Source organism: Takifugu rubripes, chromosome 15 (genome assembly GCF_901000725.2).
Source record: "Takifugu rubripes chromosome 15, fTakRub1.2, whole genome shotgun sequence".
In the NCBI taxonomy this organism is placed as follows: Eukaryota; Metazoa; Chordata; class Actinopteri; order Tetraodontiformes; family Tetraodontidae; genus Takifugu; species Takifugu rubripes.
This window is the reverse complement of record NC_042299.1, coordinates 14,547,569-14,568,210: the sequence shown is the minus strand read 5'-3', so window position 1 is coordinate 14,568,210 and position 20,642 is coordinate 14,547,569. Positions and strand designations below refer to the sequence as shown.

The window sequence follows — 20,642 nt, the reverse complement described above, 5'->3', positions numbered from 1 at the left end:
GTCTACAACAGGTAGCACACACTCGCTATATTTCACGCTTTTCCACTGTAGATATCAGCATTTTGTGCATTTATATGGAAAGTGCGCTTCATGTGGCGATTACGGTACTTTAATCGGTAAAATTGTACACGTGACAACAAAACCATGAATACCGGAAGTGTTCTCACAAATGTAGCTTTATTCTGAAATCCCCCAGCGGAAGACGGACCCATCATTCGAGCGTCGAGCCGCCGGGCTGGAGCGATGGTGGCGCTCCGGTGTCCCGTTTGTCCCGGTTTGTTGACGCTCTGGGCTGGTTAGTAACGGCGGATTGCTCCGTGTTCCGGCCGCAGCGTGCGTCAGTGCAGTTAGCCGGCTAGCTAGCGTAAATGGGTTCTAAAGTTAGAAGATGATCGCCTCACTTTCCAGAGGAAGTTTGCTGGATGATGTTCTTCATGGGGGCTTAAATGAGGTGAGGTTAAATTCGGCAACATTAAGGCTTTCACTAAGTTACATTGGATTTAAATCGCTGAAACTAGAGAATACAAGTTATCCTTGTACATTCCGGCAAAAAAATTGGAAGAAACCATTTTTTGCACGTGGCTTAAGAAGTCTAACGTTAATATTATGTTGTATTTTGTATATGTTGTACAAAAGCAAACGTTTATTATGACACTACAACGTTGGTTTGACATGTAGTTATTTTTAGCTCGCAGTAACAAGAATCCCAATAATCAAATGGGAGCGCTATGAATTTTAAAATCTGTAATGGAAGTAAACGATAATAATTACGGTTAAGTAAAACGTTCTCTATTGTTGAAAATGGGATGGGCGATTCGTCGTGTTACCGGGACGACGGATTGTCACGTGACTAAACGGGACCGGTATAGCTGGATAACCGTGGATGTGCATGTGGGCTGCATAAGCACCAATTTCTTACTGCACACATAACATAACAATGATAATGATAATAATAATAATAACCAAAGAGTGGATGAACATGTAGTAAGTGGGGCAATAAAGAGGCCCCGCCCCTCTCTCCGTGGTCCAACATTTCAAACAAAGGATGCATGGTTGCAGCCTCATTTGTTCCCCTTCCTGAACTGTGTGATGTGTGTGTGTGTGTGTGTGTGTGTGTGCGCGCACGTGTAATTGATGGGTTACAGCAGCAGCTGGCAGCCTACGTTTCCTGGGTGAACTCTCAGCTGAAGAGGAAACCAGGCCTGAAACCTGTCAGAGACCTCAGACATGATCTCCAGGACGGGGTGGTGCTCGTGCAACTAATAGAGATAGTTGGTAAATATTCAGTTGCACAGTAACACTATAAGTAGCTCACATGATGCAGTTTAGTGTGGGAAGGATATAAAAATAGGTTTGAGTTTTGAAGTGTACAGAAAATATAAATTTAGCATCTTGTATGCTAAGTTCCTCTTCCTGCTTTGTCACTCTCTTCAATCTTTCTTCAAATCGGCAGCAGGGGAAGTGTTGGATGGGGTTCACATTACGCCACAAAACAAAGAAGAAAGCAGGAAGAATGTTGACCAAGTCTTGCAGTTCATTTCCTCTCGACACATACGGATGCCGCACATATCCGCACGAGGTAAATCATATCCACAAGCATGTTTTTATAGAGCTGCTTCTTCTGATCTCTGCTACCTGAAGCACACTGGTGGTCTTCTGGTTTAAAATCTTGTTTGTTGGACCCTTCTCTTTGCACTCGAGTACCGTGTGTTGTGAACTGTTCCCTCTCTTCCTGCAGACATTGTGGATGGAAATCTGAAATCTGTAATGAGGATAATTCTGGCACTGGCTGCTCATTTTAAACCCTCGGCCAATCACAGGGCTGCTTCTGGAAACGTGAAGGGCTCGACCAGGGGCGCCAGCAGCCACAACCCTCGGTCCCCTATTGCTCTCGCCCAAGGTGCTGCCGCTGCGCTGGCATCAGCTCGACACGATGCCTCTCAGCCTGCACGTGCAGCCTGTCTCCCCAGGTACGCAGACGCAATCTCTGCTGTCCTCTGCTGGACAAATTCTTCTTATCACTAACGCGGCTGTTGTATTTCTGAATCACCGATCCGTCATCTCTCGGCAGCTGGGGGCTGGATATGGAAAAGAGTGTGTGCGTCCGTTCCCTGGTTCAGCAGTATGAAAGGCAGTCTCCAGATGAGCAGGTTCAGGTTCAGTCTAGCAGGTAATTTTATGATAAATCTGTCACACCGGTGGTACAGTTCAGTGCTTATTGGTCTAACTTGTTTTATTTATTAAGCTCCTCTCAGTCTATAGTTTATCCAAGTAAGGGTTGGATCCACAGAGCGTATAACTTGTCCTTCTGTGCCTCTGATATCTGAGCATAGGCGGATGATCTCACACATAATAAGTCTTTATCCTCACCGATCACATGTTTTTGCAGTGTTTTTTTTTTTTGCTATTTCGTTTCGCCTTTGTCTTTCTTGCTTATTTGTGTTCTGGCGAGCTTTGTGCGAGTCTGCATGTGGCGACAGATACAAAATTATTCAAATAAAGCTGTGAAGATCGAGCTGAGGCCGCCTTCACACAGTAAATCCAGAGATGCTAAAACGGTAGCATCTCTAAACAGTTTGCGTCAGTCGCCGTGGAAACTTGCCAGGGGGTAGGGGGTGGAGCCTATCAAACCAAGGCTGATCACACACAATCATGAGTTTGTTAAGATGCTAAAGCCTGAAGACCACAATCAGGACTTAACCTCTTCGGATGTTATATTATCAGAACAGTTCAAACTACCTGTAGCCCACTATGGGGGCGGCTCAGATGAAATGGTAAGAACTCAACACCGCGTTTCTCTTGTTCTCTAAAAGTTCACAGTGTTTCAGCAAAATGTGAAAAGAGGAGCATTAAGGAATCACATTAGATTCAAATGTGTTTTCTGAAAGCAAGGTTTAAACACTGCTGTCTACCAAGCTGGCTGAGATATATGACAGGAGTCTTTGTTTGGATTGAGCTGTGCAACACTTATGAATCTGTGTTTTGTCTCTCTTGAGTCTCAGCCCTGTCAGTCCGCTGTCGTCTCCAAGAACCCTGATCAGCAGCCACTCAGACAGACAGGAGGACCTCCAGGAGGCCACAGGTGCGTTTCAGAACATGGTCAACTTTTCTGGCCAATGAACATCAGGGTTTATTCGTGGACGCTTGTGTTTGTGACCGAATGTTCTTGTGCTGCAGTGGAGACGGGGTGGGACGATCCTCTGAGTGAAACCTTAGAGAAGGAGGTGGAGGACGCTCGGAAAATGGTGTCTGCATTACAGGTACACGCAGATTGGCGCGCAGTTAGATTCTGGCTAATTTCTGCCCTGATCCAGCCGAACCCAACATCCATCCTAAGCCTAACCTGTGTAACTGTGTGTTTTAAGGCTCTACTGCTGCACGGTTCGCTGCCTGAGGATGAGCAAGATGTATCTCTGGGTCTAGACCAAGGAGAGGCCGATCAACAAGTGGTAACGCTAAATTCTCTCTTGCTTCCATCTCTGATCTCTGCCCTCAGTACAGCTCAGGTTTCCAGTTCTTTACTGGATTTTGTAAGAGAGTGTGTGTGTATGTGCTCAGAGAGGCTGACACAGGTATCAGTTTCTCACACACTCCACTTCACTCTGTGTTCACTCCATTGTTATCCTCACACACCCCTCCTTCCAGATAGTCCTTCGCAGTCGTTTGGATCAGAGTATGGAGGAAGCTCGCGAGCTGAAGGTAAATCTGCAGCTTTGTTTTAAACCCTCTTAATGATCTTTGCCATCGTAATAGGGGAAGTATAAACAGGCACGATGTAAGGTTGTTCTTGAAGACCCCTGTTTTCTGGTTACTTTAGAGAGAACTGCTGCGCTGTAAGCAGGAAATGAGAAACCTTCAGGGCATCAAGGTAAAGCGCCGTCTTACTGTTGCCTTGTTGTTCATCTTGTTTGAGTTGAAACAAAAGTTGTTCCTCTGTGCTGGCGTGGAACCCTTAGGACGCCCAGCAGCAGAGGTTGTGCACTCAGGAGGCAGCGATACTACAAATGAAGCAGGAGCTTCTCCGAGCCAGCATGACCAAGGACGAACTCGTCAATAAGAACGTAGGACAAGAGCGCGCGTCCTTTTACAGCAGACTGCTTTCACAGTTGCTGCTCGCTTTCACCTAAAAGGGTCCTTTGTTTTTAAGGCGCAGCTGCAGTGGAAGATGGAGGAATATCAGAGACTGTGGGGCGACTGCAAGGTGAGGTGTGAGTGTCTTTATGGCCGCCTGGGATCACGTTCACTCTATACGTCATGGTACTGAATGACCCTTTATTTTGCAGAAAGAGGTCGAACAGAGGGACAGAATGCTGCAGCAACTCAAACACAAGCTTGAGGAAAACCAGAAAACACAGGTATTTTGGTCAGCTGGTACATACTAGTGAGTTTAAGTGTTGGGGTGTTTCTTTCTGGCACCTTGAATAACAAAGACGAGTGTTCTTCCTTTCCCCTGTTATAATAGTCGGGGCTTTAGTTTAGCCACGACTGCCCACCTGACGTTCCGTTTTGTTGCAACTTTTTTCAGATCCCCTCTGGCACAGAAAACAACAGATATTCCTACACTGGGACTCCATCTCCCACCTTGTCTGACGTAAGCATGGTTTCTACTGATGAATTCATTTTTGCTCGTCCTGCCAGTGTCTCACAGCTACACGGTAAATGGGCCACATAAACCTATCAAACGCAGCTCTCCTCATTTATTTATAACAAGTGAAAATGATCCAGGCCACGAGTCTGTGAACTAGGGCCCATTTTAATCACTGTCACCCTTTTAGTTCAGTGCTTTTCTTAATGTCTACGACACAGCAGTACAGCATTGTTCCACCACAGACTCGTGGGCTGAAATGGAAATTAGAGTTGTTACACCATGTGACTGTGCTGCTCTGTAAAAATAGCCTCTGAGTGAAGACACTATTATTCTCACTGGGGCGTCTGAGAAGTGTCAGTTGGGGGAAAGTCGTGTTTTCGTTGCAAAGATTTCCCTTTCAACACGTCACAACAAAGGCTTGACAGACGTTGACGTTAAAGACCGACTTAACTGGTGTGTGAAGTCATTCCGTGCTTGTCCCTGATGCGTTTGTAGGCAGAGGAGGTCCAGCTGCTCAGGGATGGACTCAGGAGTTTGAGGAACAACTTCAGAGAGCACGACCCACAGCAGCATACGCTGGACACGCTGGAGCAGGGCATAGTGTCGCTCATCGACAGACTGCAGGTCCTGCATAGGCGCAGGGTAGGCAGCATCCTGTAGGGCTGTTGACTTCTGCTCAGGCCTTTCTGTGGTTTGGTATCATGAAGTTACAACGGTCTTTAAGCCTGGATCGTAACCTGTAATGTCCACTTCCGGTTCTTGAAGGGCAGGGGCAAATCTCCCAGGCGCCAAACTCCGCATGCAGATTCTGACAGCTGGCCATGCACGAGTGAGCTGATCTAAAATATCCTCCTGAGCGCGCACACAAGTCCCAGAATATGTGCCAACGCGTGTGTGTGTGTGTGTTACAGATGTTTGCCAGCCTCACGGTGGTTCCCCAGCCTCCACTAAAATCCTTTATTTCACTGGGAAAGCTCTAACTCCCTCCATGATCAGTATACCGAAGAGGTCAGTGTGCGAGTTTGTTGCAGCCACTGTGGTGACGGTGATACCGGTGCACTGTTGCAAACGTGAGCGCTTCTCTCTGAACACGCTGTCCAGGCTGGGTGAGGTGACTCTGAAGGACGTTAAGGCAGCTGTAGATCGAGAGGGAAGCTACAGGTACCACTTCAAGGCCCTGGACCCCGAGTTTGGCACTGTGAAAGAGGAGGTAAGAGATCAAATATCGCTGTGTTGTTTAACGTAGAGCAGATTTCAGTTTGTCCTGCGCGCAGGTCTTCCTGGATGGGGCGATTATTCCGGGTTGGGAAGGAAAAATCGTGGCCTGGTTAGAGGAGGACTATGGCGAAGAAAGGTAGCAGCCTCACTTCTAGAGTCTATCTCCTCATTGTTGCTCACGGCCCTTTTCTCTGCTCTCTCAGACCAGTTTAGGGTCCAGGTGAGGCAGCTCTTCTCCGCCGGTTGCTCCGCTCCCAGAGACTCTACGAGACAGAGCCGCTGAAACAAGTCGAGATTCTGAGAGGTGGCGAAATGCTGTAGATTTTTGGGTTTCCTGGCTGGTCCACCACTGCCTGGGTAAAACTGACAATGCACAGTGCCTTACAAAGGAACTTAGTTTGCACCAGGCGCTTGTTTATGGTAGTATGAAAACTGGATCTAATAGGCACATCAGTCTCAATTATTTGTAAAGACAAGCTCACTGTGGCATATGTAGCTGATATTTTGTGTATGAGACCTGGGGAAATATGTTTTGTTTAAAAAAACTCACGTTCTTCTTTCTACAGCCGCTTGGTATTAAAGAAACTGTCAGTTTGCAGTCAGATTGTCACGATTCCTGCTTAGATTCAGCCTTTTAGGAGATTGTGAACTCAATACAGTGTTATTACAAATTCAAACAGGAAAAAAAAGCCCTCAGATGCCACTTTTATACAGCAAAAGTTGAACGGAACTGATCAAGCTGTTGTATTTAAAATATTTTCTACAATGTTGTTTGGATGAGTTTATTGCAGTTACGAGGGAAGGAAGGTGAGGTCATGTTTGTTTTAATGTCTTAATGAGGTTCAAGTTCATTTCCTGTAGCTTTGCTCCTGTTTAGTCAAAGCCGTGATGTGGTGCGTAGATTTATTTTATCTTTAGGGAAATCTCTTCTGGTCTTGCGTGTCGTGACACACACTGTTTGTATAATCACTCCTGAGATCTGCCTTCATCGATGAGCCAATGGAAATATGCACCCACTGAATGCCATAAACGTCTGTACTGTAACAGGCACCATCCACTGGAGAGATTACCCCTCATCTGTTTACTCACGTTACTACAAGAGTTCATGATTAGAAGTGGCCTTTTTCCCAATGTGAGGATGATATTTTGAAATAAATGGTTTTAAAAGTCAACATCACCTTAAATTCTGCATTCTTTAGAACGATCCCTTCATGCAACATCATTAAGCCGGTTTACATTTTTGGGAAGTTGAGACATTGGAAAATGACATTTCCTGAAAATGAGAACAGGACATGACCTGGTGTAACAACCTGGGGTCTGAAACCTTTTAATGTGGTCATGACAGACATATTTCTGAATTAAAGCTCAGCGAGAGTGGTTACATGGGGGCAGTGGTAGCTCAGGCTGATGGTGACTGGGCTGAGGAGTGAAGGGTCCTTGGTTCAAGCCCCGGAGCACACAAAACATGGCAGGGAAGGGTGTCAGAATGCTGATGTACCCTTGAGCAAGGTACCAAATCCACAAAAGCTTAAATAGGGCCCTCATCCAGGGATGAAGGAATAAAGTGATTGAGAAGACTGGTTATTAACCTTATGTACATCAAATACTACATCCTGACAAGTGACCATTAAATTTATAGGCAACATGAATATAGCAGGTGTCACAGTATAAAAACAGCATTATTATTTTTAACCTTGAAATATTATGTCAAAAGATGAAGGGAGATAAAGTGCACAAGATTAATACCAGAACTTTTGAACTCTCTTCAAACATCAGTTCTTTCCACACACACGTGCGCCTTCCTGCCGTCATACTGGGCGAAGGTTCTCTGATCGAACCCCAGACCCAGCCAGATAAATATTGTCCTTAGTGGCTTCTGGCCTTTGTTTACAGACGCTGTCCGAAAGAGGAGAGCGCTGATGCTAGCTGATCGTCTGTCTGGAGGCTTTCGTAAGACTCCACAAATGAGGTGACAGAATACACGAACTCGGGGTTGTCCAGTTTCTTCGAGAGGTCCAGGAACACGTTTTCCAATCTTTGTTTGAGTTCACCTGGAAACCCAATTAATGGTCATTAATGGATATATAGCGAGAGAGGAAGAATATCTGACACAGCTCTGACTTCTTTCCCCACAGTCTGTTTCCCCTCACGCACCTGATTCAGGTTCTATAAGCGACGACTCTGTTTGCTCACACCAGGTTTCAACAATGCTGTCGGCTGTGTGAGGAGGAGACTGGTCATAAGATGTCAATGAAGCTTCTGACAGCACACACATGCACACACACTCAAACTAGGGGGGTTTACCTGCATCAGCTACAAAGATGACTTCACCAGTACAAAGCTCTGTTCTCCCAGCCTGAGCTGCTGGTTTCACCACCACGGCAGGAAACCTTCCGGAACCATCGGCTTCCATGTCCACTCCTACGGGGAGGAAAACTGACCGTGACCACAGCCTCCGCAGACGGCTGCTGGGTAGTTGTGAACACAAACACACCTGTGGCGATTTGATAATACAACTTGCGAGCCTCTGGCGGTAAGCCCAGCAATAATCCGTCTTCGATGGCGTGTCCAAATGTCCTGGAGACGGCACTTTGATGCTTGCAGTGCCCCCCCATTACCCCCGCCGGGCACGTACAGCAACTGATGGACATGTCAACGTGGTAGGACACGGCGGTGTTTGACGCGCTCGTCACGGTGTAGCTGTCCTCGTCTTCCTGCAACAGTGACATTGGAAATGTCGTGATGAGAGAATCCTGACCAGAAACGTTCCGATATTCCTTCATGCACGAGTTACCTGCAGCTGGTTGTAAAGACTGTAAACATCCGCTCCACTATACCTGCAAAATAGTTTGTTTGTCCAGCTCCTTCCCCTTCATCGTCTTCTGTGCGGTTTGGAGCCGGTTGTTGGCAGCATCTGTCAGCCGGTGGATGTAATGAGCCTCCATTTTTGTGACAACAAATTTCACCAGCTGTGTCAGATTATGTGACTTGAGTCGATAGAAGAGTTTGTCTTTTATCCTCCTCGTGACGCTTTCTTCACAGCTGTTGACTGTGTTTCTAACAGCAGACAGCTGTTCCTGCAGACAGATGGCCCACTCCCCTCGCTTTTCAAACACTTCCTGGAGATGCAGCACAAAGTTTGGACACTGGGTGGACACGGGATCTTCCATCAGTCTGCTGTAGGCCTCCATGAGAGCTACTGGCGTGGAGGCGCGCAACAGGATCCTGAAAGAGTTCAGAAGTCGGGACCTGTGGTGCTTTGGTATTTCATTTGGACTGCTCCAGAGCCATCTCCACATGGCCCGAAGAAGGTGTAGTACCGAAAAGAGCAGGGTGGCTTTAGGAAATGCCTCATGTAAAGCCTGCCTGAGTAGAGTGGAGTCGTCGGTCATAACAACAAGAGGTCCATCCGGATGGCCGAAGAACCTCTCAGGTGGAAAGACGGTGTGTAGCAGCTGCATGGCAGCAGAAAAAGTGGCCTGGGTTGCAGATGTCGTGATAAATGCACCCAAAGGTAAAGTACCCACTGAGGAATGAGTGAGGAGCAGGAACAGGTGGTGATTAAGGCGGGAACAGTTCCCTGGAGAGTCCACAAACATCACCTCGGCACTCTCTCTCACCCGAGCGTGGACCCTCTTCATCAGCGGAGTGCACAGAGCGATCACCAGCTGGTTGTCGGAGGTTTTGCACATGCCGGCACAAACGTCTCCTTGCTCCTTGTTGTAATCGATGAGGGTTCGTTCAAGCTCGCGGGAGACCTCTTCTCCCGCAGCGGCATTGTAAGCTTTTTTGAAAAGTTTGTAATACAGTCTGCAACAAAGAGCGAGTTAGAGATAACTAGCATTAATGCATGGAATCAATGAAAGCTGTTGAATCAGTAAGTCACTCACCTGTAACAAAATGGCAAATCAGGGCAGACGGAACGATCTGCGGCCGCATTCACGTAATTGTCTTTTTCCTGCACCTGCAAATTGTGCTTCAGTTCTTTGAGAGCTGATGAAGGAGTGTGGCCACTTTCAAACAGCTTTTTGAGTTTTTCGATCGTTTCTCCAGAGACGTCCCTTCTCACAAGTCCAGCACATGAGAGATGATGGTTGTGCTCATTGCGCAAGTTAATATGAAGGAAGAGTCCTTCCTTCATGTGAGGATCTCCAGATCTGAAGAAAAGGACCACAAATCAAAGTTCAAAACATCAGATGTATGTATTTATAGTGTAGATGTGTCATTGAATTCACTCATGTCCTTAAACCTTTTCACCCCTGACCTTGATTTCCTTTCTCCAAATTCTGGATGCCGTTTCAGTACCAGGAACAGAGTAGCTGGGCAAGTTGCGTTCTTCTTTATCGTCTTGCACTTGTAGTCAACCTGTGAAATATAAACTAAAACTGTCAGAAACGAAAATAAAAGCATTTCATGGAAACCTTAAACGGACATTTTGTCAGCATTTTCAGCAACTCCCGGGGCTTTTGGGGGGAAAAGATTAGATAAATAAAGTTGGTCTTACGATCAATTGAAGAAGAATAACATTACAAATGATTTTGCAGGAATAACTCATGAAAGGATTCGATCAGAAATCAAGTCATTACTCTAAATTTGTTGTAGCGCCCTCCATTAGGGTAGGTTTTGGAGGTCCGCCATATGAACCCTGACGACCTCTTGAATTCATCAAGCCATCTCTTTGCCTCCTCTTCACTGGACAGCTTCAGTTTTATTGCTGCCTTGAACTTGTTTTCTCCCACTGTTTCATAGCTACACACAGTGTGGCTATATTGATTTGGCATAAGTTTCTGTAAAGAAAGGACAAAATCAATACATGCTCAGAGAAAATAACAATCTAGATAATCTATAATTTTGCAAATATTACTGTATTGGTTACTGCAACAGTCCATTAAATATACAGATAAACTATGAATGAAAACAGAAGAGATGACCATGTTTATTGTGACTACTTTACGAGCTAAGAGGGCGTATTAACCATCCGTGACCTCTAAAAGCATCAGCGACTGCTCCTGATCTGTCGCTTTGCAGCAGGTTGTGCACCAGGTGACTCGCATAATAATAAAACTCTGAATATGAATCTACACAGACATCTGAATATGTACAGAACATTAAAAACAACACTTCTTCCGCCACCTCTTCTTCGTCTTCTTTCATGGTGTTTTGTCGAACAGCATCTTGGAACATTACCGCCCCCTAACGGTGACAAGTGTGGTTTGATTTATGACGCAAGGGTCTCGATGAAAGCATCGGATTAAATACATAAGCAATGCAATCGAAGCATAGATCTATTTATCTTAAATCTGAATGATCCATTTAAGACACTTTTAAGACTTGACTGCCTTAAAGCGGTCTGGTTTGGACCTTTTTGCTGTTTAGTTTCTGGAACCCTCATCTCATTGTCATCAACACATGTGGAAACTAGAAACAAAACACTCGGAGAGTAAAGACCTCCGCCGTGCAGTTCATATTACTTGAAATACTTTTCAGTATTTTGCTCGTGTTATATTCAATGTTTGGCCCCGGCGAGAGAATTGCTGACTGAGGCAGCAGATTATGGACGGACTACTATTACAGAATTGAGGCACTTGGAGTCGTCTTCCTTTAATGGAGGTTGTTGAACAAAAACAATCAGATAATTTCCCCACATACTATGACCCGTACTGATGTACTTTATTGATCCCAACCTGGGATCCAAGGTAGTTTTCTGTGTCAACTGGACTGTTTTTCTTCTCATTTGAAGACGTTTCGCCTTCTATCCAGAAGGCTTCATCAGTTCAGAATCTACACAGACAATTTGGGTAGAGACACAAAATTCCATTACATAATAGGTTGCTCTGAAGGATAAATCCCCAAAAATCCCGACCGTTATCGATAACTAATTTCTTTAACTATTTAAATAATTGTCCTCGATCGGCATCCGTAGCTAACAGGAAGTGACGTATCCAGGAAAAAGGCGGATCTGCAGCGAACCTGTAGTACGTACTGACAAGGAGGTCATTAGAAAGTGAGAAGCAAAGCGGCTACCGGGCTGGATCTCGGGACACAGAAAGAAGACATTCAGGGCCAGCTTATATCAGATGCCGGTATAAGTTCGTTGTATTTTTGACAGCTCTTTGTAACCTTCCAACCGCTGAGAAATGCTCCGTTTGATTCTGCGGCTGAGGCCGTCCGCCGGGCGCGCCCGTCCCTGTGTCCTCCCAGCCGGGCCTGCTGCACTTGGCTCCCGCTCAGTGCCCGGTACCAGTTGCTTGAGGCGATTTCACAACGGAGCTGGGTCCCGAACCTTGTCTGTGGGCTCCAGTCTTATACGCAGAGGGTCTCTCCTGCGGTACCCACAGCTGACAGGCTCATGCCGCTTCTACAGCCTGCCTCCGCACCAAAAGGTAAGAACCAGAGGTTTGGCCGCTTTGCTCCATATCAGCGAGCATCTCCTTCCTAAGGTGCAGCAGAGAGTGTAGGCACGTCCCCCCAAAACTGTCATTCCTAGTCAAGATAAGATTAAGCCAGATTTGGGCCAATTGTTGAATATATGGTGTGACTATAGTCCAAATATAGCTTTAAAAGGTCAGTTCAGGTCACCAGCCTGCAGCCATCGAACCATGTCAGTGAACACCAACTAACTTCAGAATTAGCTGCATGTCTCGTGGGTTTAGCTTTCTTCACGTCAGTGTGCTTAATTGAATCACCAGCATGTTTAAAGTGGGTTATGTGATGGTTCAGAATTTAAATCTGAATCCGCGTAACTCGGAGATGCCTGTTCTCCTGGCAATGTGACTTCGACCAGATATTCCACCATCGGCTCGTTTAGATGTTGTGACGTGCAGCTGAATGTGGGTCATTTATTGAGCAAGACAATGAAGTGATGGTGACATAGTAGCTGCAGTCACATCACCTGATATCTGTCAGAATGGGGCCCTGCACGTTTGGTGAGTGATTCTCATGACATTTCCATCCTTTTGACTGTATTTTGCTCTCTGGTTATTAGGTGGAGCTTCCAGCGCTGTCGCCCACCATGCAGACAGGAACGATTGCACGTTGGGAGAAGAAGGAGGGAGATAAAATCAACGAGGGCGATCTTATCGCAGAGGTTAGCATTAGCATTTCAGTCTGCATTGTCATAGCTGCACCTGATTAAATGATATTAATCAATGTAGGTGGAGACCGACAAGGCCACCGTTGGGTTCGAGATGCTGGAGGAGTGCTACCTTGCAAAGATCCTGGTACCTGAAGGCACCAGAGACGTTAACATCGGGGCTGTAATCTGCATCACGGTAGAAAAGTAAGCATCTGAGTTTTGCTCATGAAAGGACAGTCAAGCAAAAGGAACGAACACGTGTGTTTCCTCCTGCAGCCCCGAGCTCATTCCCGCCTTTAAGGATGTGACGTTGGACTCCATCAAAGCGGCCGGTGTCAGCCCCTCACCATCTGCCTCTGCTCCTCCTCCTCCACCGGCTTCTGCCGCTCCCGCGGCTCCAGGCAGCTCGTACCCCTCGCACCTGAAGGTAGTAGGCAGCAGATGCAGTAGGGATGGCGGCTCCTCGCCCCGTTGCCTGGTGCTCATGTTCCTGCGGGTTTCAGATCACCCTCCCCGCCCTGTCTCCTACCATGACCATGGGAACAGTGCAGCGCTGGGAGAAGAAGGTGGGAGAGAAGCTGGGTGAAGGCGATCTGCTGGCTGAGATCGAGACCGACAAGGCAACCATCGGTAAGGACCCTCCGAGACCCCCCTCGGGGTGTCGTGACCATTGTTTGCAGGGATTTATTGGGAATTTTCCAGCACCTGGTGGTCTGACAACAGAGGTCATCACACTCAGCTGGCGTGTTTGTCACGTGTGTGTGTGTGTGTGTGTGTGTGTGTGTGTGTGTGTGTGTGTGTGTGTGTGTGTGTGTGTAGGTTTTGAGGTGCAGGAAGAGGGATACTTGGCCAAAATCATGGTGCCTGAGGGAACTCGGGATGTTCCCCTCGGAACGCCGCTCTGCATCATCGTGGAAAAGGAAAGTGACATCGCCGCCTTCAAAGATTATGTTGAGACCGGAGTGGCAGAAGCTTCCGCTCCGGCTCCGGCACCGGCACCAGTGAGACGAACGTTTACATTCAAGCGCATCCAAATATTCAATGCCATCGTCTTCTCATGATGGCATGTTTGGTTCCAAGGCTCCCATCCCGGCCGCTCCGACACCCGGTCCAGCTGTGGCAGCTGCCCCCCCCCCAGGACCCAGGAAAGGTCGCGTGTTCGTCAGTCCACTGGCCAAGAAACTTGCTGCCGAGAAAGGATTGGACCTGTCCCAGGTCAGCGGTACGTGAGTGAGCCACAGACACACACGGGGCCTTTTACGTATCAGTTCTACGCTTTCAATATTGAACATTTTGGGTAATTCTTCTTCTTTTTTTTTGGTTTTCTTTTTAAAAATATGAATTGAATGATCTGCAGTCTGCTGATGGAACATTTAAATGTGTCTAGTTAAACACAAAATTCATCCAAGCAGTGGGACTGAAAAGTAGTTTTAAGATGTTGCTTCATTCCTCCAGGTTCTGGTCCAGATGGCCGCATCACCAAGAAAGACATTGAAAGCTTTGTTCCACCAAAGGCTGCACCTGTACGTGACGTTTTATTATTTTTATTTTTTTAAATTTTAAACCCTTACTCCAGAATTTGATGGGCATTGATCATTTTTGCATGACGTCTATATTAAAGTTGAGCTTCTTTAAAAGCAAATAAAGTCGAGCGCCTGTTTTCACTGACAGGCTGTAGCCGCTGCTCCAGCTGCTCCAGCTGCTCCTGCACCCCCCACAGCTGCTGGCGCACCAGCCGGGGTCTTCACTGACATCCCCATCAGCAACATCCGCAAGGTGAGCGCAGATACACATCTGGAGGAGATACACATCTGGAGGCACCAGCTGTTACCAGCAGATACCAGCTGTTACCAGTTGTTACCAGCAGATACCAGTTGTTACCAGCTGTTACCAGTTGTTACCAGCAGATACCAGTTGTTACCAGCTGTTACCAGCAGATACCAGTTGTTACCAGCTGTTACCAGTTGTTACCAGCAGATACCAGTTGTTACCAGCTGTTACCAGCTGTTACCCAGCAGATACCAGTTGTTACCAGCTGTTACCCAGCAGATACCAGCTGTTACCAGCTGTTACCAGCTGTTATCAGCTGTTATCAGCTGTTACCCAGCAGTTACCAGCAGTTACCAGCTGTTATCAGCTGTTACCAGTTGTTACCAGCTGTTACCAGCAGTTACCAGCTGTTATCAGCTGTTACCAGCAGATACCAGTTGTTACCAGCTGTTACCAGCTGTTACCAGTTGTTACCAGCTGTTACCAGCTGTTATCAGCTGTTATCAGCTGTTACCAGCAGATACCAGTTGTTACCAGCTGTTATCAGCTGTTATCAGCTGTTACCAGCAGATACCAGCTGTTACCAGCTGTTACCAGCTGTTACCAGCTGTTATCAGCTGTTATCAGCTGTTACCAGCAGATACCAGTTGTTACCAGCTGTTACCAGCTGTTACCAGTTGTTACCAGCTGTTACCAGTTGTTACCAGCTGTTACCAGCTGTTACCAGCTGTGCGATGGCTCCTTCCAAGCAGAACCAGCTGAAGTCCAGGTTCTTTTCTCTTTCCTGCAGGTGATCGCTCAGAGGTTGATGCAGTCCAAGCAAACCATCCCTCACTATTATCTGTCTGTAGACGTCAACATGGATCAAGTGCTGGAGCTCCGGCAGGAACTCAACGATGTGAGTTTTTCTTAAATTCGATGTGTGGATAGAAATATTTCAGGTGCGTTTCCACTGCAGGAACTTTGTGGTATTTTTTGGGGGCCAGGGCCATTGTTGCGAGTCTCCACTGCAGGAACCTTCCCTGAAGGCCCATTTACAGGCATGATTATGGGCCTAACCTAGTCCCTGCTCCAGGTACTCGGCTCGGCCTCTGGGTGATGCTGATTGGATAAACCTGGCAGTAGCCTAACGAACACCCCCTCTCCTCTTGTTCATAGCATCCACCACCACGTACGTGAACACACAAGCCACAAATGTGGTCTTGTTTTGAATTTTATTAGTATCAACACAGCACGTGCTGTTTACTTACTATTTATGGACACACTGATCGTTTGTAACGATACATCAGACCAGAACTAAAAAAAAGGCTACTCCATTACGGCAAATGTTGCGGACCTACCCCTAGAATATTACGCAGCCTCAGCTCCTTCCACGTTTCCCTCCTACCTCATTGTTGTTTTCCTTATTATGATTTTTGCCGCTTGCCTGGTTGAAACTGTCGCACAATCAGACGGGGATCAAAATTTGCGACGTCCTCGAGGTGTCCTGCTCTGGGCCAAGAGAGAGAAAAGGTTCCTGTCAAGTCCCTGCCCCCACTATTTACCAGCAACTTCCACAGCGGAATCACGCCTGTTGTTGCATCTCACGTTTTGTACAAATCTATTTCCCCTTCTGCAGGAAGTGAAGGCTCAGAACATCAAGCTCAGTGTGAATGATTTCATTATCAAAGCCAGTGCTCTAGCTTGCCTTAAGGTTCCTGAGTGTAACTCCTCCTGGATGGACACGGTGATCCGCCAGTGAGTATTTATAGACGTGTCGTATTTATAGAGTGTAACTTTGACATTCCGCCGTTAGGTGGCGACATTTCCCGACATTTCTTTCTGTGTGACGTCAGTATCGGCTCCGTTTTCTCCATCTCTCAGGAACCATGTGGTTGACGTGAGCGTAGCTGTGAGCACAGTCAATGGCCTGATTACACCCATCGTCTTCAACGCCCACACCAAAGGACTCTCGGCCATCAGCTCTGACGTTTCCGCCCTGGCCGCCAAAGCAAGAGACGGCAAACTGCAGCCGCACGAGTTCCAGGTACAGAACATCCCCGGAGCCTCTGCGTGCGTATTAGCTTGAGAGTTGGTCTCATTCCTCTTTTGTCCTCCAGGGAGGCACTTTCACGATCTCTAACTTGGGGATGTTTGGCGTCAAGAACTTCTCTGCAATAATCAACCCCCCTCAGTCCTGCATCCTCGCCGTCGGGGGCTCAGAGAAACGCCTGATGCCATCCGATAACGAGAAAGGGTCCGTCCGCTTCCATTAAAACTCACGCTCACTTTGGTTTCCTGGGTTGTTTCTGAACGCGCCCGTGTGTCCTTGCAGATTCGACGTCGCCAGCGTGATGTCGGTGACGTTGAGTTGCGACCACCGTGTGGTCGACGGCGCCGTGGGGGCGCAGTGGCTCGCAGAGTTCCGCAAGTTCCTGGAGAAGCCTGTCACCATGCTGTTGTAACGAGACTGTACGGCTGCTGTACCCACGGCACCAGGCCCAGGCCTCTCTGCAGAGATCTGATGGGACTAAAGCTCTCTGGATCCTCCCGTGATTGGCCCGCCTGCTTCAGGTCACTCCCGGATTCCCCAAAAGGAGAAGAGGCAGAATCCACTCCGCTCACCTGTCTCCTCCCTCTTCTCCCTCTTTTAACCCATCGTCTATTTATTAAAGGACCCGTCTCCCATTTCGCCCAAAATTCAACTTTTGTTAGACTAGATCGGTCACAGAAACACAGCAAATGTTTTGCAAAGGGAGATGTTACATGATCTTGTGTGGAAGAAATATCAGATGGTTTAAGTGAACAGACGCGCACGTGTTAGAGCGGCCGGCGTGTGTTCCGACGCGTACTGTCATCGCCGTGTATGAACGCGGTGTTCTGTGTATATAAACTGGTTCGGCGGGGGCCCGAGTAACTCAACTTCTGTACAGTCTAATGATTTTCCCCCACTTCGAGTTTTACGTTCTTGTGTCAGAATAAAACCTTCATGGCTGGAACGCACAAATAGAGCCATTTTATTTTCTGTATTGAATAAATTGGGAAGAGTCACATCGTGCCATAGGGTCTGGTTTGAGTTTTTTCACTGTAAAAAGAGGTTAGTAATGGAGACTAATAACACACAACCCATAAAACTGTAATCCTCAACATTCAAGGGGCAGCAGAAGCTGCACCCCTGCTTCACCCTCTTTTAGCTCCTCGTGCTTCAGCTTTCAGATGTCGTGCTGTTTTTATCCTCACCTGCGTCTAAAATCTGCTTTCTGTAGGTGGGATTAAGCAGAAATATTAAAGGAGCAAAAATCGGTTGTACAACACTAAAATGATAAGGTCTTATTTTTGTATTTGTTGTCATTTAAAATCCTTAAAAAACATATGAAGCCATGTTTTCAGTAGTCAAACAATAAAAAAAGTCCGTATTCAAATGGTCCAGTTGTAGAATCCTTCGTAAACTTTGTCGCCACCTACCGGTGGAACCTAGATTGCAACAATGAGTTGGGCACCGAAATTAACAAATGGATTAATAAGAAATTCCATCCCAGAATTTAGCTCTTCTTGATGTATGTAGAAATTAATGGAAATGTAGTTATGGTGGTGCAAAACATTTCAGCAGATGAGGAACTAGAAAGCACAAATTGACAAATTATATTGTTTAGTTAAAAAAAACCGTGTGCCGTGATGTGCGCCACACGCCCTTTACACTGTAGTATTATGGGATGTAAATTAAATAAATATGTATCTGAATTATTACATTCCGCACAGTGGAGGAACTTCTGCTTCTGTCAAACACCAGTTTTCATAAAATGATTTCAAAGTTTAACAGGCTGGTTCTTTTCCTCCAAAACCCGAGTGTGAGGAACGCGGGAGGGCTCCGCCGCACCATCGGTGCGTGATTATCACGCATGCCTGCGCTCGGCCTGCGGGGGAGGAGAGAGAGGGGCGGCTCTGGGTGGACACCCGTCCGCGGCTCCTCTCGGCCATGGGCTCGTCCGCAGGATGGATGCTCTGCGCCCTGTGCGCGTGCTTCGGCGCTCTGGAAAACGGTGAGTCGACTGAATTTAGTCACACGTGCAGAGAAGTCGTGGTGAGTCCGGTCACGCTGCCGGGATGGGGGGTGGGGGGGGTCATCTGCTGTCCATCTCCTCAACTCGACGTGGGTCCACTTTCCTCGGGCCGCGCTCCGAACTGTCGCCGCTTGGATGCAACGACGCAGACGCGCGTGTTTGACTTTAATCCCGCAACGCTTCAGCTGTAGGACGGTCAGGAAGGCGACGCTGACGTCAGCGCGTGTCGGGGAAGGTCAGATCCGTGCGTGTGTGAACCTGCATCGCGCTCCCGTGATGAAGTGGGCTGTTGTTCTCTTCCATCTCTGACCAGTTTGGCTCCAGCTCAAAGCTGTCAGGAGTAATTAACAACTAATCTGCACCCCCCGCGCGCGCGCGCGCGCACACACACACACACACACACGGCCTGGGGATAACAACAGAGCGGGTGGAGGTGGTATTGTTCATTAACGAAGGCCGAGAGGGTGGAGAGGAAAAAAGAGTTCTATTATTAAGTGTGTGTGTGTTGTGTGTGTGTGTGTGTTGTTTGTTCTGGGGCCCTCAGACGCCCTCAGGGTCACCATGAGAGAGTCCCGCCTGAAGGTGGTTCAGGGGGACTTTGTGGTGCTGCCCTGCTCCTTCTTCACCTCAAGCCCCCTCTCCAGGCTCAACATCATCTGGACCATGGCTCCGTCCCTCAGTCCGGAGAACCCCACCCAGGTCAGGAAGGGTAGAAACCTGCCACACACACACACACACACACACACACACACACACACACACACACACACACACACACACACACACACACACACACACACAGCTCATCAGTATTTCTGCCTCTGCTTGCAGGTGATTGTTTATGACCACGGTCAGGTGATCGAGGACCCGGCCCTCACGGGCAGGGTGGGTTTCACAGGTAAAGGGTCCCTGAGGCCTCTTGTCCCCCCCCCCCCCCCCATCGAACAGCGTGACGACATGATGTCATCAACCGTTTGCAGGCGTCCCCTGGAGCGCCGACATCATGCTCAATGACACGCGTGTTTCGGACGCCGGCATCTACCGCTGCATGGTCAACAACCCCCCGGAGACGCCCGATCCCGGGATCGGGGAGCTGGAGCTCAGCGTTGTGGGTACGTGGGCCCCCCCAGGTCAGCTCAAGGTCGGTGCGGCGCTCCCTCCCCAGGACCGAACCGACGATGAAATCCTTTTCTCGTCTTCTCCAGCTCCGCCCTCGCTGCCGGTGTGTCAGTGGGACGGCGACGTCGACGCGGGGGGGAGCGTCACGCTGTCCTGCTCGGTGGCGGAGGGGACCCCCGCTCCACAGATCCGCTGGACCAAACTGAACCCGGAAGTGGAACTCCCCATCAACATGGACGGTCAGTGCCCCCCCCCCCCCTTATCATTCCAGATCTCCAGACATAAACGCATCACCGTGCCCCCCCCCACCCGTGTCCCAGGGGACCTGTCGGGCTCCGTGCACATCGCCAACGTGTCGTCCCAGACGTCGGGCCTGTACCGCTGCTCCGCCACCAACCTGTTGGGGACGGAGCACTGCTACGTCAACCTGTCCGTCTACAGCGGTGAGCCCCCCCCCCTCCCCCACAATCCTCTCTGCTTCCGTCCCCTGCTCAACGTGTCCCCCCCCCCCTCCCCCGCAGCTCCGGGACGCTCCTCGGGCGTCCTCCAAGGCGTCCTGCTGACCTCGTCCATGTGTTTGGTGCTGCTGGCGCTGCTGCTGCTGCTGCTGTGGCTCCGCCGCTCCGGGACGGGACGGCGCCAGGACGGCGGGAGGAAGCCGAGGGCGGAGGAGGAGGAGGAAGAGGAAGAGGAGTGCTACAACGAGATCCGCTACACGCCCTCCGTCGTCAAACGCTCCTTTGTTTAAACTTCAAATCAACCAGAATTATTAAAACACGTTTGCAAAAGTCTTGGTGAAATCAAAATGGAAACAAGTAAATAAGCGACCAGA

General features: G+C 48.3%; 4 protein-coding genes across 8 annotated transcripts; 3 read left to right on the top strand and 1 right to left on the bottom strand.

Annotated features, from left to right (window-relative positions):
• The first annotated feature begins 191 nt into the window (after positions 1 to 191).
• Positions 192 to 6,976, top strand: dixdc1b (DIX domain containing 1b). Of its 3 annotated transcripts, none has more exons than XM_011611616.2 (20): positions 192 to 451; positions 1,149 to 1,275; positions 1,454 to 1,579; positions 1,739 to 1,970; positions 2,072 to 2,170; positions 2,997 to 3,082; positions 3,178 to 3,260; positions 3,366 to 3,449; positions 3,646 to 3,699; positions 3,818 to 3,868; positions 3,957 to 4,061; positions 4,148 to 4,201; positions 4,284 to 4,355; positions 4,526 to 4,591; positions 5,084 to 5,230; positions 5,354 to 5,417; positions 5,500 to 5,596; positions 5,690 to 5,798; positions 5,863 to 5,942; positions 6,010 to 6,976. In XM_011611616.2, exons 1-20 carry the CDS (start codon positions 389 to 391, stop codon positions 6,017 to 6,019), a joined length of 1,809 nt encoding a protein of 602 aa, XP_011609918.2. In that variant the 5' UTR covers positions 192 to 388; the 3' UTR covers positions 6,020 to 6,976. The 3 variants fall into 3 exon arrangements, with proteins under 3 accessions (XP_011609918.2, XP_011609919.2, XP_011609917.2); XM_011611617.2 differs by having other exon boundaries at positions 1,146 to 1,275; positions 3,003 to 3,082; XM_011611615.2 differs by having other exon boundaries at positions 1,146 to 1,275.
• A 130-nt stretch (positions 6,977 to 7,106) lies between these two features.
• Positions 7,107 to 10,966, bottom strand: LOC101065685 (uncharacterized). Of its 2 annotated transcripts, none has more exons than XM_011611619.2 (9): positions 10,940 to 10,966; positions 10,393 to 10,593; positions 10,071 to 10,171; positions 9,697 to 9,963; positions 8,644 to 9,616; positions 8,301 to 8,520; positions 8,111 to 8,227; positions 7,961 to 8,023; positions 7,107 to 7,857 (listed from the first exon to the last, which is right to left on the bottom strand). In XM_011611619.2, the coding sequence occupies exons 1-9, from the start codon at positions 10,958 to 10,960 to the stop codon at positions 7,694 to 7,696; spliced, it is 2,127 nt and encodes a 708-aa protein (XP_011609921.2). In that variant the 5' UTR covers positions 10,961 to 10,966; the 3' UTR covers positions 7,107 to 7,693. The 2 variants fall into 2 exon arrangements, with proteins under 2 accessions (XP_011609921.2, XP_011609920.2); XM_011611618.2 differs by having other exon boundaries at positions 10,792 to 10,962.
• Positions 10,967 to 11,748: 782 nt separating this feature from the next.
• Positions 11,749 to 17,688, top strand: dlat (dihydrolipoamide S-acetyltransferase (E2 component of pyruvate dehydrogenase complex)). Of its 2 annotated transcripts, none has more exons than XM_029848005.1 (14): positions 11,749 to 12,189; positions 12,792 to 12,893; positions 12,961 to 13,085; positions 13,158 to 13,308; positions 13,385 to 13,511; positions 13,701 to 13,876; positions 13,962 to 14,103; positions 14,337 to 14,404; positions 14,553 to 14,657; positions 15,442 to 15,549; positions 16,270 to 16,388; positions 16,515 to 16,677; positions 16,751 to 16,887; positions 16,966 to 17,688. In XM_029848005.1, the coding sequence occupies exons 1-14, from the start codon at positions 11,944 to 11,946 to the stop codon at positions 17,093 to 17,095; spliced, it is 1,899 nt and encodes a 632-aa protein (XP_029703865.1). In that variant the 5' UTR covers positions 11,749 to 11,943; the 3' UTR covers positions 17,096 to 17,688. The 2 variants fall into 2 exon arrangements, with proteins under 2 accessions (XP_029703865.1, XP_003971216.2); XM_003971167.3 differs by having other exon boundaries at positions 13,701 to 13,882.
• Positions 17,689 to 18,530: 842 nt separating this feature from the next.
• On the top strand, positions 18,531 to 20,611 carry LOC101065454 (immunoglobulin superfamily member 11). The gene is made up of 7 exons (XM_029848006.1): positions 18,531 to 18,670; positions 19,236 to 19,390; positions 19,523 to 19,589; positions 19,672 to 19,803; positions 19,897 to 20,049; positions 20,131 to 20,253; positions 20,332 to 20,611. The coding sequence occupies exons 1-7, from the start codon at positions 18,607 to 18,609 to the stop codon at positions 20,556 to 20,558; spliced, it is 921 nt and encodes a 306-aa protein (XP_029703866.1). The 5' UTR covers positions 18,531 to 18,606; the 3' UTR covers positions 20,559 to 20,611.
• Positions 20,612 to 20,642: the final 31 nt, after the last annotated feature.

Excerpts from the sequence above, each read along its gene's own strand:
- LOC101065454 (XM_029848006.1), top strand. The coding sequence starts at position 18,607 with ATGGGCTCGTCCGCAGGATGGATGCTCTGCGCCCTGTGCGCGTGCTTC. Across the intron at positions 18,671-19,235 it reads CTTCGGCGCTCTGGAAAACG|ACGCCCTCAGGGTCACCATG; the intron begins GTGAGTCGACTG and ends TGGGGCCCTCAG. Across the intron at positions 19,391-19,522 it reads GTCCGGAGAACCCCACCCAG|GTGATTGTTTATGACCACGG; the intron begins GTCAGGAAGGGT and ends CTCTGCTTGCAG.
- LOC101065685 (XM_011611618.2), bottom strand. The coding sequence starts at position 10,860 with ATGCGAGTCACCTGGTGCACAACCTGCTGCAAAGCGACAGATCAGGAG. Across the intron at positions 10,172-10,392 it reads GGCGCTACAACAAATTTAGA|GTTGACTACAAGTGCAAGAC; the intron begins GTAATGACTTGA and ends TATATTTCACAG. Across the intron at positions 8,228-8,300 it reads GTATTATCAAATCGCCACAG|GAGTGGACATGGAAGCCGAT; the intron begins GTGTGTTTGTGT and ends TCCTCCCCGTAG.
- dlat (XM_003971167.3), top strand. The coding sequence starts at position 11,944 with ATGCTCCGTTTGATTCTGCGGCTGAGGCCGTCCGCCGGGCGCGCCCGT. Across the intron at positions 12,190-12,791 it reads GCCTGCCTCCGCACCAAAAG|GTGGAGCTTCCAGCGCTGTC; the intron begins GTAAGAACCAGA and ends TCTGGTTATTAG. Across the intron at positions 12,894-12,960 it reads AGGGCGATCTTATCGCAGAG|GTGGAGACCGACAAGGCCAC; the intron begins GTTAGCATTAGC and ends TAATCAATGTAG.
- dixdc1b (XM_011611615.2), top strand. The coding sequence starts at position 389 with ATGATCGCCTCACTTTCCAGAGGAAGTTTGCTGGATGATGTTCTTCAT. Across the intron at positions 3,261-3,365 it reads AAATGGTGTCTGCATTACAG|GCTCTACTGCTGCACGGTTC; the intron begins GTACACGCAGAT and ends GTGTGTTTTAAG. Across the intron at positions 3,450-3,645 it reads GAGAGGCCGATCAACAAGTG|ATAGTCCTTCGCAGTCGTTT; the intron begins GTAACGCTAAAT and ends CCCTCCTTCCAG.